Genomic DNA, 20,415 nt, shown 5'->3' on the forward strand with positions numbered 1-20,415 from the left:
ATGAGCGCAGAATAACTCTACCAAAAATATAATTGATTATATTGTTCATTCATTACATTCCTGTACGCCGAATGAATAGTAATTTCTTCACAGTGCACAGATCTTGGAAATTACTTACAATACTAACGGACAATTACAACCAGAGGAGCCCATTCGCCACCTTTCTGATGGATTAATCTTACACGAAGCCCCAAGGGTTCCGTTCCCACTCGTCACGATAAAATTTCTCCCATGACCGGCTTAATCGGTAACAAACAAAATCTGGTTTTAAGAATTACACTCAGTCTGGATTCAAACACGCGACTTTTGCATTAGCAGTCTATCATTATCTCCCGCCATGCTACCAGGGTTGAAAACGATTTGGTCGTTCATTCAGACCCGAAATACTATTTAAACTAAAAGAATCTCAAATTTACTATTTGCGGGGTTATATATGAGAGCCTTGGCATTCTGACTTCTAGATGGTCTTCATACAGTAACTCCTAATTAATTATCCTTTTTTCCTTTCAACAGTTCATAAATTCCTCAATCTCATTAAAATAGGCTGTTAAGATCAGTTTTCTGGCCTACAATTTTTTCCGAAAATTATATTGATATAATTGTTTTAAATAATCCGGTTGATGGAAGGGAAAAAATAAGTTCCAACGAAAAAAATCTTCCTCGTCATTATATTATCTCATATTTTTTATTAAAAAAAATGAGAAAATAGCTGTCCCTTTTTCAGATTTGGTGACGTCATTATATTTCCGATCCCCTTACTCGTCCAGGAAAACCGCATTAAATGAAGAAATTGCTCGAGAGACGAAAAAACAACGAATCACGTGCGACCAATGACCCAAGTAGAAACGCTCACCAGGAGATTCTGACGTCATCAACTCGTTTACGAAAATGTTTATCACATCGGAAACCTCGAGACGATTGGGCACGGATAAAATTGCGGAAAAATGCGGGTCTTCACGTATATATCTCGACACATTGTCGAATAACCTTACAATACATTTTAAAAATCGGAAATGTCCTTCCAAGTACATGGCGATTGAAATCATGGTTAATTATCAAATATAAGCCGAAAAATTACGAGAAAAAAGAAGTAATCTAGTCACCCGCTCACCAACGTTTTACCATTGGCTCGTCAAAGTATAACATAACGACATGCAATTCGAAGGTTCGCAAGTTTCCGGTCTGGCCGCATCTCGCTGACCTGAGTACTTGGCCTGAGTCCGGCAAGCGTGCGCGTCATAGATGAGTGCTGCATGCATGGTGTGGAGTTACCCTGTGCCAGTGGTGGGGCAGTAACGAACAAGTGGCGAGTTTTGTAAACCCATTTAAATGCGCGGTGGGAGACAACACATTTAGAGGCCAACTTGAGGATCCTCTTTTGTAATATTCATGACCAAACTGGAGAACGAGCGCATTTGTGCAATAACAGCATAATAAATACGTAATAACATGATAAAATTGCAAAGTGAAAATTTGCGTGTGAAGACCAAAAATATGCGAATATGGTTTACTTTCATTCTATTCTCGCTGGAATGTTGAGCATGCTTTTACCATTCATTGCATCCAGCCCATTGCATTCACGTTCCAACGAATTTTACGAGAAGAGGTCCTCAAGTCGGCCTCTAAATACGTTGTCACCCACCGCACATTTAAATGAGTTTACAAAAGTCGCCACTCGCGTCGCTGACAGAAAAATTGATCAGAGTTTCTCGGGGAAATAAGGTATAATTCGGAGTATTAATCCTTATTGTGCCTGCGGGCAGATCCATCGGCCAGGGGGATGTGTGCGAAGATTGCCAAGGGCCGATCTATCGGGCGGGTTTTCTTACACTCACGTCTTTTATTTTTTGTGTTTCTTGTAGCTTTAGTGACTATTTTTAGTATCTGTGATGCTTTAACATACCCGTAAGTTTTGGGAGCAAGATTTAAAAAAATATAGTTTCTGAAAATGCATATTAGGCTTGACGTAAATTTTTAAGTGCAAACCTATAAATTCTAGAAAAAAAACCCTGACACTCCTCAGCATGCCGGCAAAATAGGCTGGCACTAAAAGGGCTAACCTAAATTTAAAGAAATGATGATGTGGTCTATCGAATTCATTACTTTTCAATGCATTTCCTCGCAATGACAAACATTTTAATGCAAAATATTGTAAAAAGTGGATAGCATTGCACTCATCACCGCGCCGCGGACATTTATGAAAGCCAATTAAAATGTGACCGAAGTGACGACGTAAATCAGCCTCCTTTGGGATGGAAATGAGCCTCCTCTATGCAGCCCCCTGCACGTGCCATTGCATTGTCGCTCGCGATACAATCACCGTAGCATATTTTCCTGGGAACGGAAGTCGAGCGTGGAAATGTTTGGGTTATCGCAGAGGAGGCGGTTCACCCCAACCCCCCCCCCCCCCCCCCCCCGCATACCCACCCCTCCACTACAATTGTTTGGTTTGATTCGGTCCGTTCTACAGCCGATGGAGTCATTAAATCGCGTCTCTAATCGGGTAACACCCACGGGCATGCGATGAGAATGCAAGCATGCGGAGGGAGGGGGGAAGGTGGAGGGGAAACGACATTTGAGGAAAGCGGGAAAACACCTTGAGGAATCCCCGTCAAAACTCACACCACTCCCGCGAGCCATGTCCACGACGCATGCGCTAGCCACCTCCCCCTCCCCTACTCTCCCCGCGTCTCGCTCGACTCCTAGCGGGAAGTCCAATCTTCCGCTCAAAGCTTACCAATACTCCGAAGGCGTTGGACCGGCCGTCGTCATGGCGACCCGTGGAGACGCTACCGTCGCCTTGGTCATCTTAACGCTGGTAGCCGCCTGGGGAGCCGCGATCTCGCAGGCCTCATCCGGCAACGAAACTGTAGTGATTGCCGACGGCATGAGTCACCTAACGCGCGTCGGCAAGTCTTCTGCTACCCACATTAATGGTACTGCTACAGCGAACGTTAGCGACATTGGCATAACCGGCGTCAACAAGACTGATGTCAACCTCTCCAAGGACACTGCTGTAGCCGACCACAACGGTACAGCTGCAGCAAACGTCGACGACATTGTTACCGCACATTTCAACGAGTCCTCTGCAGCCCACATTAATGATACGGCTCCAGCGAACCTCAACGGCACTGGCATAGCCCGCGTCAACGAGACTGATGCCAGCCTCTCCAAGGAAACTGATGTAGCCAAGCACAACGGTACAGCTGCAACAAACGTCGACGACATTGATACAGCACATTTCAACGAGTCTTCTGCAGCCCACATCAATGATACGGCTCCAGCGAACCTCAACGGCACTGGCATAGCCCGCGTCAACGAGACTGATGCCAGCCTCTCCAAGGAAACTGATGTAGCCAAGCACAACGGTACAGCTGCATCAAACGTCGACGACATTGATACAGAACATTTCAACGAGTCTTCTGCAGCCCACATCAATGATACGGCTGCAGCGAACGTCAACGGCACTGGAATACCCCGCGTCAACGAAACCAAAGTAACTCGCGTCAACAAGATTGATGCACCTGTCATCTTGTACAATCAATCCGAGTGGACAACACTGGTGCCACCTGAACCGTGCGAGCTGAACATGAGCATAGTCCTGCCAGAGGCTGTACTGGATTCGGATGGTTCGATCTATGACGCGGCAAGCGATGTCAAATATCCGCCCGGGACTTTCTGGTTGTGGTCCGGGGAGGGTGATGACAGTAAACCAATATACAGGGGATGTCCGTGCTTGACAGGCCAGAAGCCTTGTATTAGAAAGTGTTGCCTCATTGGCGAGAGTGTGTCTGAAAAGGGAGACTGCGTCACCGTTGATAATCCTTTCATGATAGAAATCACAAACGTCTCCTCCGGTGAGATGTACAACGTCTCGGGCATCGACGAGTTCGTTCTCCTCTTCGGCAACCCCTGCCGATACGGGCGATATATCATGGACCCTGCTCAGTACCCGGAAGATGAGTTCTATATCGATGCGGAGGGATATGCCATTATTCCGGATCAGAATATGACTAAACACGGGCCTGACAGTTACTGTTTGGATTTCTCGAGTGATCATGGGGCCTACCTTCCCTTCATGTGTTTTCCTACCCCCCCGGAGGAGCCACCGCCGGACAACACCTTGATTTACACCATGTACCCAGTCGGCATGCTCGTCTCCATACCTTTCCTGCTGGTGACTTTCCTAGTCTACGCTGTCATCCCTGAGCTGAGGAATTTGCACGGCAAGAGTCTCATGTGTCATGTAAGCAGTCTGGTGACGGCTTACATGTTCCTGGCTGTTGTGCAGCTCGGCGGCGCGAAGCTGAGTGACGGAGTGTGCATTACTTCTGGTAAGTGCCGGAATCGTTTACAATTTTTTGCCTTCTACCAACTTGTAGAAATGGCATCGTCGTACTTTCAATTAAGGGCCAATCTTTTTGAGTAAAGACTCACATTGCTGAATAGTTTTTATGCATCAATTCCAAAGTTATGCAGAATGTAATTTCGCCATGAATTACATCTTTTCGGCAGCATCTTAAATTCTTAGACTAAAATCATCTACAATACCAACTAAGATAAATAAATTCATTCCATTTCATCAATCACCTTCGAATATTAACGCTATATATTCTACTACTGATCAGTATTAAATTACTTTCGATACTGCTTTCATAAATTGCATTTGTTCCTTCCCATCAAGTATCTCCGATTATAATCAAAAGTACCGTGAAATATCAGAGTATCTTTATGCTATAAAGTACATTCTGTATTGACATGTTAGCTACCACCATGCCTGCGCAATTTATTTCGTCAAACCATGAAGTGTGACCCTCTCTAGCTATTTCCGCGCACTTTCCCTGTCCAATACATATGTCCATTGTAAAGTTCGTTTTCAGTGTTCGTGTTGAGAGTAACACCAAGTGCTAGCATTTGTCTTAACTTTTATTTATTTTTATTAGGTATGAACATCGATAATTGGACTTCGGTACATGTTGCTTTCGTGGATTGTTTGCCACAAACATTATTGCTCTGTCATGCGATCATTAGCGTACTATTCATCAGCGATTCAAACAATCTGTGCTAAATGTTCATCAGGTCGAACTATATGCCGGCTCATTTTTCTCATTGTACACATGTGCGCCCTCAACAAGTTGTCATTTTCATGACTATGCCGTTTGATTTCACGCCGTCATCGTCGTAAGAACTCGGTATATTCCATTATTACGTTGTATAGACCCCCAAAACCGCCAACCTAAAACAGAATCTCTGAAAAAACTAAACATAACAGCCAGTATTTTGTCTCATTGAGGGATACTGCATCTACTGTCGATATTTTTCTCAGCATCGATCGCAGGCATTCATCCTTGATCTCTATATCCATCTTAAGTGTATTTCCGATTTATTATCCATTTATTAGTATTCAGATAGCCACAAGAACGTTGCTGATTTTGAATAGCTGGTGTTCCTGCAGCCCATATCTACGCTTCATTATTTTAAAGGCCATAGTTAAGTTTACTGATGACTCTTAAAAATAAAACATTTTTAATCCAACTATTTCAAGACACATCAATTACTTCTTGATCTTTTCCGTATTATATCAACAGCTATTATGATTTTTGAACGGCCATTTGTATCAAAGTACACATCACAAATATTGGAAACTATTTTCCAAAGTGTTATGATGGTAAATCAACGCTCTTCGTATTATCATTCGTCCCGCTATCCGATAGGTTTTTCGGGTAACTATTTCATAATTATTTCGTAATATTATAATTAATAATAAATTAATAATAAATTATTTGTCTAAGTAATGTATGCGTATTTGACCGTTACTTCCACTTCCAATTATCATTATGCTAATTAATAATAGTAATTTGTTTCTAAATCAGTAATCTTATTTTACATTCAATATTAAAACACCCATTTGCTGATAGATGACTCTCCTTTCCAGCTGACTTGTTGGTGTGCTTCTTGAAAACATTATCAAATATTGAAAACAGTATCTACTTGAATTACTCAAGAAATCATTTTGTGTTCCTAGCTCTCAATTCTATACTTCCACTGCACAAACGCTCAACAATCGCCCACATAATCGAATCCGCTCAACTAGTAGCCCTTGTAGTACTAGATGAGCCGATTTGATTCGGTGGGTTATTGTCGCGTTATTACTAGCGTTAATTAGCGTTTGTACAGTGGAGGTCTCGAATTATATGTATTTACCAAATAAAACAGAAGCTAATTCAATGTCTTTTATAGCTGGATAATGTCGCCCTTAATTTCATAGCAACCCCAACGGATATTTGGAAGTTGTTTCAAATTTAAAAAATGGGGCAGGAAAAGTTCTTTGCTTTGAATGGTTCAAACAGGTAGCTTGAGTGAAAACCGAAGACCGGCTGTAAGTCCAATTATGTTTGTAATCGTGTTCCTAGTCACCTGACCACCGAGTTTTACGATGTCCGATAAGGTCCCAGTCCAGACAGTTAATCGCGATGTCGCCTCTATTGCTGATGGCGCGACAATTTTTTGTTTTAAGCTGCAAATTACCTTTTATCAAAAACTGCATATAGAAAAATGTTTACTTTTGATGTGGTACACATGTGAGCGTGGTTGTTCAACTCCTCGACTTCTTATCATGAGGGAATAACAAACATAACCTACGACAAATTCCTTCGGAAATACCAGGAATGTTTCACTTAACTTTGCCACTCGCCGTCCTTGCTAGCTGGTTGAATGATATCCCACATTTCAATGCCATCCAAAAGGGAACTGCATTTTATAATATTCATGGCCACCCATAAGGTTGGAGTTACGACAACAAAAGCATATATTTCGCTGGTAAAATTTTTCCGTGGAGGCAATATTTTTGTATAAGCGGCCCTCTCGGAAAGAGTTTGGTCATCGGAAGACCCTTAAAAGGAAGCATAAGCATTCTTCCCTTTCGTAATATCGTCTTTCTTCGGGACGATTTACTCGTACAAAACTTTGTTGTCATCTTGAAATTTTCAAGGTGTAGAGAGTAGAATTTGGTCAATAATTGCTAGTATCTCAAACGTGAAAGTTATTCGAGAAAATAATGTGGAATTAACGAATTTTATATTCGGTAATATACAGGGTGTTTCGGGAGGAATCGGCAATACTTCAGGAGGTGGTAAGGGAGAAATTTTTAAGCATTTTCGCTCATAAACATGGGGTCGCAACTCCTTAGTTACTAAGCTATGGCAACGCAAACATTTTTGGATGCATTTTGCAGTTACTATGGAAACTGTTTTTCTTAGGAATACAGCCTTTTAGACGTTTTATTTAATATTCTGGATTTTTAAGGATATTTAATAATTGAGGTTAGGCGTAAATGTGCGATTATAATTATCTCAAGCAATTAATCGTTTGGCTTTATTAAACGAGAGTTTTGGGCGAGAGACAACAATACGATTGCGCAATGTCACCCATTTTGAGATTTATTTTTGTTAAATTAAATTTTCTGACTAATACAGTGTTGCCAACTGCTCAGTGCTCAGGGAGCGAAAGCGAGTCCTTGTACTGTAATCCTTGTACTATATAAGTCAAGACTGAATCCGTCTACTATTGCCGACCATTTTCGCCTGCGTAATAAGACTTATATTACAGCAATCGTTTACTGATAACTGAAAAAGTAATCCGGGTGACCAGCCTAAGCTCTATCGTATTTTTATCATGATCCTCAAGATGTTTGGAACGTTTTTTTTATATTTTTTTCTGGAACGATTACCTCATATATTTTTATCTAAATTCGTTTTTTATCGCTTGCTTGTAACAATTATAACAGCGAGAAATAGAATTAAAAAATGCGGATTTTCAGATGAAATTTCCCAAAAAAATATAGCTAAATTGAGGAAGCCTAGTTTGGCCATCATTCGATGAAATACAAACAGAAGAGAATATTTTGAAGTTTTCATTTAAATCATATGCATTTCGTTTTTCCGTTTGACTTCGTAAAGGCGGAGTTTTGGTGAGTGTTTGAGTGTATCATGCATAAAATGGTAGAGTGGAGGCTACATTTTCGAGGGAGATTCTACGCGCGATACGACAGTATTGATAGTGGACTGTATTTTGTATACGTGCCGGGAGTCCCACAATATCCGAACCACCTCTCACCTGTATGTCGCGCTCCCGTCGATGGCTTCCCTAGGCAGCGTCGGCTTGAGACCCTTCCCACACGACTACACATTCACAACTCACACGTTCACGGCCAACAACCAAGAAAACAATAACTTTAAACAATTACACTCTAGCAAACACAGGCGCACAACAAATAACAAACCAAACGAGTGGCAATAGGGTGGTTTCCTATTATTTTTTTATTGCTTTAATCGAAAGATTATTACTCCTGGAGTACGTATTTCACGCTTTTAGATTTTTAAATGACGACATCTATTTTTCGCGATTAAATGAAAAGTGAAAATTTTCAAGCGCGCGAATACGCGACGCTTAGTATGAATGCCGGGAAATATCTCCGTGCGTCGTATTTCTGGTTCCCCCTCCCGCCCTGTGAGGTGACCTTGAGGCGAGGCTTAGCGCTGATACGTCGCAGGATGCTAGCGGATAGCTGAGTACCTTGCTGGATGGTAGCGCTTGGCTTGAAAAAGGTTTATTAATACCTTATCAAACGAAGAAAACTTTCCGAACTTAGCCAGTTTTAATAGGTGATTATTAAGACATGTTTCCCTGAGCTCTGTGCCTCATGCATGCATTGGTAACCTCAGACGATGTATAACTCCTATCCTCTCGTGTAGAAACTAGGTCCCTGTGACGTCATGCGGAGTGGAATTGCATGGGCGCCAATCTGGCCTTTTTCAAATGAGGATAAAATTTGACCCTTGCCATTCCTCTAAACCGGTATTTCAAAAACCAAATAATTTGTGTATTATGAATACACTAATGGTGGGTAACGAATCGCAATCAATGCCTTTCGTTTTCTTTGATGAAGGAAACTACCCTATTGTAGTAAAGGACTCCCTATGGCACGAACAAAGATGATTCAGAAAAATGCATTTCTCCCGCTACATGGGTCGTATTTTGTCTTCACTTTTTCATATGATGCTTATTTACACGGTTTTTCTAAAATTTCTTCATCCGTACGTCTCTTTCATCAATGGAATCTTTATATTTGATTCCTTTTTACCAACCCACTTCCAATTTTCAGGTCGGCTTGAAAATTTGCACACCTAATTGTTTTTGATGACAATACAATATGCAATAATCAGACACTCGAAATTTTTTTCCAACGCGCCCTAATTAATTAACTAAATTTCCATCCACATGCAAAATTTATTTTGAATATTCTCAATGGATAGCCCTAATTATCAATCTTTTGGCAGAAATTTCTACAACAGGTAAGATTCAATAGATCGTGATTCACTACTAAAAACAGAAAATAAAAGTATAATAAAATAAAGGCTTCAAAAAAGGACGCATTTTCCAAAAATAGTAAAAATGCACTGAAAAGTAATAATATAAGTTTTTCGTCGCTAGGCTTTCGTCACTCAATTTCGTCGATCGTGGGCGCTGATTTGCTTTAATTATCATTATTGCGTGCAAATCCATACTCACCTATCGGGCTTTTATACAATTAATCCTAATTAACCTCATCAGAACCCACGCTTCCCTCTACGATTAATGAAAAGTTTATTCCTTGCTTTTGATGGATTTTATAGTTTTTTTTGAAAAAGCATGTTTTTTTTCAATTTTTTTATCTTACGCAATAAGGTAGTTTCATTCATCAAAGAACACGAAAGGCATTGATTGCGATCCGTTACCCACCCACCTTTAGTGTATTCATATTGTATAAATTATTTTGATTTAGAAATCCCACACAGAAATCCTATTGGTTCAGACAAAAGGCCTATCCAATCAATAGTAAAATAAATAATATTTTGAAATTACGAACCTCAGTCACGGTCCCGGCAGTTACAAAATGACTTTATTACGAAGTTCCGTTAATAAGTAACGGCATTTAGGTGGATATAAACCATGCTACGTTATAATCATTGCCCTATGTTTAAGTTCTCCAGGTGTACTGTGCCCAAGAGCTTCAAAAGGATAGTTTTCTTCATCAAAGAAAACGAAAGGCATTGATTGCGATTCGTTACCCACCATTAGTGTATTCATAATACACAAATTATTTGGTTTTAGAAATCCCAGTTTCGACGAATGGCAATGGTCAATTTTTATCCTCATTTGAAAAAGGTAAGAGTGGCGCCCATACGATGCCACTCCACGTGACGTCACAGGGGCCCAGATGCTATACGAGTAGTCTGGAGTTTTAAATCGTCTGAGATTACCAATGCATGCATGAGGCACATAGCTCAGGGAAACATCTCTTAATAATCGCCTATTAAAATCGCCTATGGTCGGAAGTTTCCTTCGTTTTATAGGTTATTAGTAATCCTCATTTAAGCCGAGTGCTACCTGTTAGCAGGGTACTCTGCTACCTGGTAGCACCCTGCATCGTAACGGCGTTCATAGCCTGGCACCACGGTGGCCCCTTACGGCGGCAGCTGGAACCAGAATGACGTCACTCGGGATTTTCTCAGCATTCATACTTAGCCGTCGCGTATTCGCGCGTTTGAAAATTTTCACTTTTCATTTAATCGCGAAAAATAATTATCGTCATTTAAAAATCTTAAAGCGTGAAATAAGTACATGTAAAGTGAAACATGTCTTAACAATCACTTATTAAAACTGGCTAAGGTCGGAAAGTTTTCCTCGTTTGATAAGTTATTAATAATCCTTATTTAAGCCAAGAGCTACCAGCCAGCAGGGTACTAGGCTAGCCGCTAGCAGCCTGCGTCGTATCAGCGCTAAGCCTCGCCTCAAGGTCACCTCGCAGGGCGGGAGGGGGAACCAGAAATACGTCACGCGGAGAGACTTCCCGACATTCATACTTAAGCGTCGCGTTTTCGCGCGCTTGAAATTTTTCACTTTTCATTTAATCGCGAAAAATAGATATTGTCATTTAAAAATCTAAAAGCGTGAAATACGTACTCCAGGAGTAATAATCTTTCTATTTAGCTAATAAAAAAATTAGAAACCACACTATTACCTTGAACATTCCAGGGATTATACTGTAGACATTAAACAAGAATCACTTTTCCTGCAAAGGTGAAAATACCTCCAATAGAAGCAGAATACCTGATCAGAAGTGATTACTACAATGAAAGTAAATTACCTAAGAATCTTGGTTAGTTTCAGGAATAAAATAGGAGTGATTTTCGGTCGTGATACTTTCCTTGATGTTACTGAGCCGGATGCTTGAATCGAAGCCAAAAATTCTAAGATATGAGAAGTGTGTACCTATACAATTCAAATTACATGTTTTACCTTCTCTTTCGCTGGTTTCGTATTTCCTCAGAAAATAGTTTACGAACAGAAGGGTATGGAAGTCCTGATATAATTTAAAAATTTTATTTGTAAAGATTAAATTTCAAGGTTCTATTTGGATGCGTGAAATATCGACTATGATGTAAACTTTCCGTCTCCGCGTTGTGTCTTCGCCTGAAACCAAATTCCTTATTCGGGAGATGTTTACCACCCTGCCCGAAGTCGACCTTATTGTCTAACGGTACTGCATCCTTTTAGTGACCCGCTATCATGCTTAGAGTGAAATACACTTTCCTAAGGTCGTCTATTTTTATCGCATCTGTTCGTTCTGTTTTCCATTGTAATTCGTGTTGTGCGGAACAAAGTTAACCCTGTAAATTCCATCCAACATTTCGTAACTACTCTCGCATTCTCTGCCAAATCGTGTCAACTCCTGAAAGAGACAAAGGAACTCTTGCCCCTACCCTAAATATGAGAAATCCACACACCAGAGTAACCAGCCAATCAAAACAGAAAGATTCATGCATAATCCCCGGTTTTCCTGGGACATTGTACAAAATTCCAGGTTAATCTTACGTGATTACTGCGATGGATTATTATTATAGTATTCTACCGGTTAAGGTAGGTTTCCATGGAGTACTAAAGAAGTGATCTGGGAGCCTCCCTTTCCTTCCAGTACTGCCATCTTCAATTCACTGTTAGGCCTACTCCCTTTCAATCTATCTAAAAATCCTATTCTTTTCCTCCCCCTCCCTCGTTTCCCTAAAATTCCACCCTCCAACACCGTTTTCAACATCCCCTCCCCGCTAAGTACTCCTCCCATCCATACCTTCTGTCTCCCCCGTATCTAATCTAAAAGCTGCCTCTCCTCGCCAACCATATCCAGCACTTCGTCGCTCCTTTTCCTCTCCGTCCATTTCACCCTCTCCATTCTTCTCCATACCCACATCTCGAAAGCCTCCAATCTTCCCTCGTCTTATTTCCTCAGTATCCACGTTACTGCGATGGATAAGAATTTTCAAACACCCTAAATTACTTCAATACTTTCAAATAATATTACACTAATGTATTTACAAGGACGAGTAATAGGTCAGTTAACACACATTATATGTAAAATTTATTCAATGCTAGGCAAGAAGCTGCTTCAACCTGCTAAGTGGATGTTGACGTCACCTGGAATTCAATTCTTCCTGTTTTTTTTTATATATTTTACTTGAGCCAAGGGTGCTAGACATTTCGATTCTGTTGTCTTGTCTGACATTTCACATTCCACGTTTCGATGCGGCTGTAAAAATTGTACTAAGCAACGGCACTAAAAATTACAACAAACACATTTTAGGTCATAAAACGGCGAAATTTTATGTGGAATGAATTTGAAATAAAAGATTTAGAAATTCCCGGTTGGAGGAAAAATATGAATAATTCATCCATAATTCCAGGGACTAAAATTTTCACGCAGAATTCCCGGTTTTTCCCAGTTTTCCCACACCCTGCACACGTATGCCATAGGCAAACATTCGGGTTGAATCAGTGAGTGTAGTGCGGAATGAAAAACAATTTTATAATCCTATAAACCCGAAGGACCAGAGAAATGCACTTTTACACGTCCAAAATAATTATATTCTTAACCCTTTAACAATATCATAATAATTATGAGAATAGAAGGCGCAAATTTTCACCTCGAAATTGGTTGGGGTCATCCATTAATTATTTGAGGCGTTTAGCGGGGAGGGGGTCAAGCCGAATCTCACCCAATTTCACGCGAGGAAGAGGGAAGGGGGTCCTGGCAAGTATCACGTTATTTTTTTCCGAAAGAAACAGTGAAAAATTACGATCTTAGTTATCGTAAATTCTAGTCTTAACTAATCTTAAATAAAAATAATTAAACAATCAACTATAAATCCACCGCAATGAAGCCTATATTAACGTTTTTAACAGAAAATATGCATTTTGAAGAACCTCACGTGAGATTAGAGGGAGAAGGTCGAGCAAAATCTCACCAAGGGGGGAGGAGGGGTTCAAAAATCGCCAAAATCACCTCACGAAATAAATGAACGCCCCCCTAGGACGTTGAATTCCAATGCATTATCACGCAGTTATTTATAAAAATGCGATCATTTTGCCATCATTACGGTCAAGGTTGTTTCAACAATATATTTTTTCAAACAATAACAAATCTTTTGATACATGCGCTGTTCAAATCTTTTGAGATAGGACTTACAATAAGTTTTAAATGCCTTACTATTCATTATCTTATCTACCCTGATGATAAAGAGAAACGATTGATAATTATTTGGCTTCGTTCCAGCCATTCGAACAATTCGTATTTGTATTGAATGTACTGTGGTTCACGTTCTAACAAACTATGCATAGAACTCCAATCTCATCGCTCTAGTTCCCATTTCGGCTTACATACTTAACCTAAGCATTGTAAAACACTTACCTTCCAAGTATCGATGCCGGGTGAACATGAAGAAGTGATAAGGCTGACATTACGCATTACTGGGCCTAAAACCACCACAAATCCATCTCTTCCCCAACCTTCCCTAATTAAAATATGTAATTTCATGCTTATTTCAAGTGTTCTATCTAGTTGCGAGCTAAATATCACTGAAGAACTGCAACTGGACTGGTTGATGGAGTTAGAATTCATTCCCTTTGAAGACAAGTGTCATTTTTGGCTTTGTAATTCATTTTATTTCGACCAAACTATATAAATTTCACGTTACCTCTTCCCGACTCCCTTCCTTTCAGGGACACTTTCGCACTTCCTTGATACTAATTAATGACGTCTTCTTTTTGTTAATATTCTTTCGTTTCTAATAATGGATCGATATTTTGCTAATCTGGTTGGTACCATGGCAATAAAATCTTGTCGCATGTTGCTTATCGATGGCTAAGTTCTAACAACATGTATCTCAAAATTTGGCCGGTATGCGTTAATATTGCTAATACTGCTATTAAAAAATAAAATTCAAGCAAAAAACTCTTTGATAGCAAATGTATGCTTCTCATTCACTTTCATATAGTTTTGGTTTTTAATTTCAATTAAAATTATATACAATTAAAGAAATATATCTTTTTTTCCCTCCTGAAAAGTTGCTATTTTTGAGATACGTGTTGTTAGAACTTAGCCATCGATATCCTTCGATTGATGATTTGGTAGTTTCAATGTTGAACAGAGTCTCTTATTTCTTCTATGTTTTCACCATGGGTTACGTCGAACACGTAAAATAATAATAATTAGGCAAATTGGAAAAATATGGAACTAATTAGTTTATTATCAAGTCTTTTTCTTATCAATAAATAATTATTTTCGCAGACAACTACCGCGGATCAAGTAATTTCCTATTAGTTCTTTGTTATCTGGCCAAAATTAGTTTTCTTCATTAACCTTTTTATTACTTAATTCTTCGAAAAGATGTTCAATCCGCCACACAGATTAATTTCTTCTGTGCCAAAATAACACTTATGTACTTTCTGTCTCAAGTAATTTAATGAACCCGATCGTCCGGTAACTTATTTAAATAAATGGCTGAAATCCAAGGGAAGAATCAACTTCTGCTGAAGGAGAATATGTTATTCATTTTAAATGAAAGCTTTTTACAGAAAATTCCCTTCCAATTTGTAAGGCAGGTTTCTTTTTTATAATTTACCTTCTTGATTCGGCAAGTTTTTAGGCCTGTCCATTGCCCTTAACGGTTGGAAGGATCGCGTGATGCAACTGCAATCTCCCACAACGAGTTGGCAGTTATGGCTGTGCCACTATTTCAAAAAGGAACTTTTTCTTTCTTTTTCTTTCTTTTTCAAAAATAACTTCCTCCCCGTTTGCGAATGGAATCTAGGCTAAATTATTGGATTTTTTCTCGAATAAGTAATTTTTTCAGCCACCTTTCACCATTTTGAACCCAGCGTTCGTTTCCACCATTTCTAAGTGCAGGAGTAAAGTTGAAGATTTTATCATCAATCTTATAGCACAAATGATTGAGCAAATGGACAACTGCATTGCTGAGTAAAGGGGCAAAAATTAAACGGTCTATCCAAATATGGGGACTCAAGTTACCAACACGTTAGAGTATTGAATTTAAATTAAATATCATAACGGAAGGTGGAATAAAAAAGAAGGGCTGAAAATCACGGATAATATTTTGAAATTTCAACGTCTCCACGGGAATTCCGTGCCTTCAGCATTATTTTTTTCTCGACAACGGAATAAGAGAAAACGTGACAAACTTGGCATCTGCTGAGAAACTCACGAAAAGGCTGAATTATGTCTTTATTTTCACCATCCTCTTTCGTCATTGAAACGTTAATTACTTCTATTTTTCATATTAGGCTTTAACACCACTCAAAGAAAAAAATGTTGCACATCTGTGCTTGGGTTAGATAATTCATCATTTAAAATCCGACTTATTTGAATTGCATGGTCGTGCTGTCTTGGTATACCTCGTACAACTTGGACTAATAAACCAAATTCAACATCAGTCGAGGATAATTACAATTCCGACAACTCTTGCTCCCAAGACCTGTGTCCGGTGAAACAGTGATGAACTTTACGATTACGCAAGCTAGCACTTTTTCCCCATATTCTGCTAGCTCTGAATTTTTTTCGGTACCTGAGCAGTGCGATTATTCTGTCCGGAACAGTACTGATGTTTCTTTTCAGATAGACACGTGATACGATACGCAATATTTCGAGACACCCAAATACAGGCGAACACAATGAGACTTGGTAGTGTATTGGAAACGGCGAAAAAGATAAATTGCAGCATCATTTTTTTGGTGTTACGAGGATGTACTACTCCTGGTCTTTTTTCGCGGCGATTGCGCACTTGTGCCATTTTTGGAATTTTCAGTGCGTATGGAATGCTTGCTTGTAAAAATATATCTGTATTTTAAATAGACATGAAAATTTCACCTCGGAATTTATCAAGATGTAGATTCCTCTTGCGTACCCGAGATTCCGACAAATGTAGACGAGGGTCCACTATGGATATCTCAGACATATTTTGCCCAACGGATAGATATGCGAATTCCTTTTCCCCCCGAACCATAAAGGACTTTAATAAATGCCAGTCGTAATTTCGTTAGAGCATTTCCTTTTTATGCGCAAATGGCTGGTGTCCTAACACCCCCTGCCACACGCCTTTTAATCGGCTTGCGGGGTAGTATGTAGATGTAGATGTAGATGAATATCCATAAAACCTCCAACCAGAATGAGCGAGACGTTGATCTGATAGTTCAATACCTCTTTAATCAGCGCCTTTTTCCTCGCCACCCCGATACGTTCCCCCAAATCATGACCCTACCTTCTCAAGTACGAACTTAGCCCAAGTCCCATTTTAACCCACTTCCTTGTAGCTACCAGCCAATAAAAAACCCTGACTGTAAGGTTGTATCCGATCTCTTAAAAATGGCGCTAAGGCGCTGAACATAGTCAAGTTTACTTAAGACTGACGATAAGTCGAAAATATCAATTTTGCGCCAAATTCGTTAAAATGCAATATACCTGTAAATGTAGTTCTGACACCGTAGGATTCAAAGAAGTCATGTGTCACGATAAAATGTGAAGGACGACATGACGGCCGGGAGCGAAGCGTACCGTTCAGAAATAAGGGTTGCAAACATACAACGCCGAGTATCTGAAGGTCTTCCTATCAGAGACCCACATTACTAAACATTCCGACCGATTATTAAGTTATGGTTATACGATGTATTTAGCCACGCGGGTAGATGGGGAAACACATTTACCATCAAAATTGCACGATGTACCCACCCAAAATTTCACGATTGCATGTTCAGGAAATGGCCCCTGTTCTAATTTCGCACATATATATCTGAGCATTTCAGAATTCAAAGCCAAGAAAGCCGTTATTGTGGTTGTCAAGTCAATGAAGTACAATTAGAAGTACACGTTTTAGAATTTTAATGCAATTGACGTGTACTTCGTTTCTCGAAACAACTAACTCTATCAGGAAGCTGAACATGTTTTCCCTTCGCCTTTTTTGGCCCTCTCCGTACAGTGCCCATTTTGTAATCCTGCGTAATTCCCCAAAAATACCCCAGCCTTCGGCTATTTCCCTTCAAACCTCGTAGATGCTTACCCGATCAAGTCATGGCTGCATTAGCGGCGAGGAAGGTTTCATAGGAGGAAATAGGTCGGCTAAAGAAAAAGCAATGGGTCATATCATACGTGTTCAGAGTTCTGCTCCAATTGTAGGAGATACACATCCTTAAAACGAATCGAATCCAAGAATCCACGAGCCTCCTATTAACGCCGCAGAGTAAGCGGGGGATATTCACGGTGTCAGAGGATGATGTTAAGGTTAAATTTAACGGTTGCCGTTCGGGAAAAGTTAAATGCACTGTGTAGTCATTCATCCCTCTCTCCTCTGGCCTTTATTTAACACGTTTCGTGCTCATGACGTAACATCTACGTCATTGAAGCCACTAACGAGTGGATGAGAACGTAAGCGTATTATCCAAAATAGGGAACAAAACCTTCGTAAAAAAAATATCGATAACACGGGTAATGTTCACTTAAATTTAATAAAAACTTATAGAATCGCATAAATTAGAATCATTTTCACGCCATCAAATTAATTTTGGCTGTATTATGGTGTTGTTAAGATTTTTTTCCACTCAAAATAACTAGGCTTAATTCGGTTTTCTTCACAGTATTGATGAAGAGCGAAAAAATAGCAGAAATAAAGACTTATATTGCGGGGAAATATCTCAAATTTGATAGGAATGCTTACAAAATTGTGATATCAGATTTTTGAAAAATGAAGGATTGTTTAAAAAAGAACGAAAATATGGTCCAAGCATCAAATCTCGTGAGATCACTTTTTTAATATAAAGGTTAAAAAATATTTATTTTTTCCCCAAATTTCACTTACGCAGGATTGCCTTTAAAATATTGTGAGCGCGGAATGTGTTAAAGAGTGGAAAAGCAAAAATGCTACGACGTAGTCGGCCAGAAGGGTTATTCTGTAGTTACAAATGAAAATCACCACATTGGGAGAGCTCTCAGATCCTCAAACGAATCGTTCATTGAGCCATCTATTGCTCGAGGCAAAAACGATGGCACTATGGAAATGGACCGTTCCCGTGGAAGTGAGCCGTTTATCGCGTACCGTAGACGGTGAATTATTGAGTTTCCATACAATGCCCGTACTTGGCTGAATCTGTGACGTCATTCGATTTTGAGACCAAATCCGGAAGTACAGAATAACTCCCCTGGTCCCCAGTATAACACCGAGAGGAAATACAAATAAGATCGTACAAACTGGCTGCACAGTAGCCAAAAGCTGAGGTCAGCATTACTACCCTCTCTTCTGTATTACTGCGGGACATAAAATAGTTTAAAGTCTCTACCTACGAATGAATTGTGAAAAAACCAAGATAATTTTCCCTCTTTGTGATGATAAAGTTCATTGGAAATGCAATTTATAATCAAAATAAGCCATATAAAAACAAATGTTATCGTCATACTCTGCCAATCAGACCCGTCCTATCCGACATGTGACCTGGGTTTTGGCCATTTCAATTTCATCGGCGTAGAAGCGAAGAAGAAGAAGAAGAAGATGGGCTCAATTGAAGGGAAAAGCGGAGCTAGTTCATACAGCTTTAGACTTTTCATTCCATTAATTTTTTTTGAAAATGTCTATCATGTCATATTCATGACTGAATATAAGCTTGAATCATTCTTGATTCAAAGATAATTATTTTCTGGGCAATTATTAAACTAACGACAACACGATCGTGTTTTTACAATGATTTCCACACTGTATTAACCTATACGTTTCCTTTGAGGTCGTACCCAACATACGGTTGCCTCGTCGAATGGAGTTAATGCGTCGAGAGAGTGACTTCAGGCACGTAACTCCGAGGCGTGATGAGGTGAGAGGTGGGAAAAATTCAGCTTATGGCCACCAGCCATCTCTTCACATATCCTTTACGCTTATTTCTGTGTTACACGACAACAAGGTACAATAATTTAAAAATTTCTCAATAGATGGCGTGGGTTATAATTGTTTTATATTGATTGTCTAATTATTTTGGGTTATAATGGTAGAAATTTATGTAAAAGCTCTGGTTAAATGGATTACCTGATTCACCAGGAAAAAGTAGAAAGTAAAAATAAAATAAAAAAAGATTTTTTAAACGCGATTATTCCAAAAACATTATGAAATGCACAAAAAGTATAAAATAAGCTATTGATGTTGCGCGCCGATTCTTTACATACCTATCACGCTCTTCTATACTCATTTTAATAAACCTAATCACTAGGCATGCTTTAATGTTCGAGTGATAAAAAGCTTATATTTTTACTTTTGAGTGCATTTTATACTGTTTTTACTTGTACTTTTCCGTCGATAAATGAGGTAATTTATATAAACCCAACATGACAATTTTACTAGCAGTTTTACTCTCCAGCCTTAGCTTTATCCAGAACCAAACGTTGCGAACTATAATCAGATGTAGTATGTTAGGTTCAGGTACCTGCTATCTCATCTGAAAGAGAAAGAAATGGCATAATTCCATTGAAGACTATTTATTAACGTAGGTAATAAATATTTCGACATTGTATTTGATGGGGCAGCTGAGAAGAAAGTACGTTGACTGCAAACAAACATCTAACAGTGAAATATTTTCACTAATATATGTTTTTTGCTGCAGATGATTGAATATTTGTGAATGAACTGATGTGGTGAATCTCCTAATGCGAATCTTAATTCCTCAACCCCACAGTGGACGAAAGATCAAGTTTAAAATGGTCGCCTTCCTGTTCTACAACGCCTACCATTGTCTAGTCAGACGACAAATTCCATCTCAACCCGTGTGATGGCCATACTAAGGGCCATGTGCTCACTTCCCTCTCCACCCCCATCCTTTCCATACTTTATTCACTCATCGCCAACTACGTTCTGCACACCAGAAGGTCGTAAAATTTTCGCGGAAGCTTCAGTCCGATAGTGGAGCCAATGATATCAGTTGTTGGGCGTCTGTGTATGAACCTCTTCCGTCAGTTTGTGTTTCCTTTTTTATCGGTTATTTTTTCAACTGCATGTT

General features: G+C 39.5%; 1 protein-coding gene across 1 annotated transcript in view; it reads left to right on the forward strand.

The window, feature by feature from the left end:
- Window positions 1–2,635: 2,635 nt before the first annotated feature.
- LOC124158925 (G-protein coupled receptor Mth2-like) overlaps window positions 2,636–20,415 on the forward strand; it is a 105,847-nt gene continuing 88,067 nt past the window's right edge. The window contains exon 1 of the mRNA XM_046534349.1: window positions 2,636–4,334. Coding sequence (XP_046390305.1) covers window positions 2,639–4,334 — 1,696 coding nt within the window. The 5' untranslated portion in view covers window positions 2,636–2,638. The remainder of the gene's footprint in view (window positions 4,335–20,415) is intronic.

Source organism: Ischnura elegans, chromosome 5 (assembly GCF_921293095.1).
Source record: "Ischnura elegans chromosome 5, ioIscEleg1.1, whole genome shotgun sequence".
Taxonomy (NCBI): domain Eukaryota; kingdom Metazoa; phylum Arthropoda; class Insecta; order Odonata; family Coenagrionidae; genus Ischnura; species Ischnura elegans.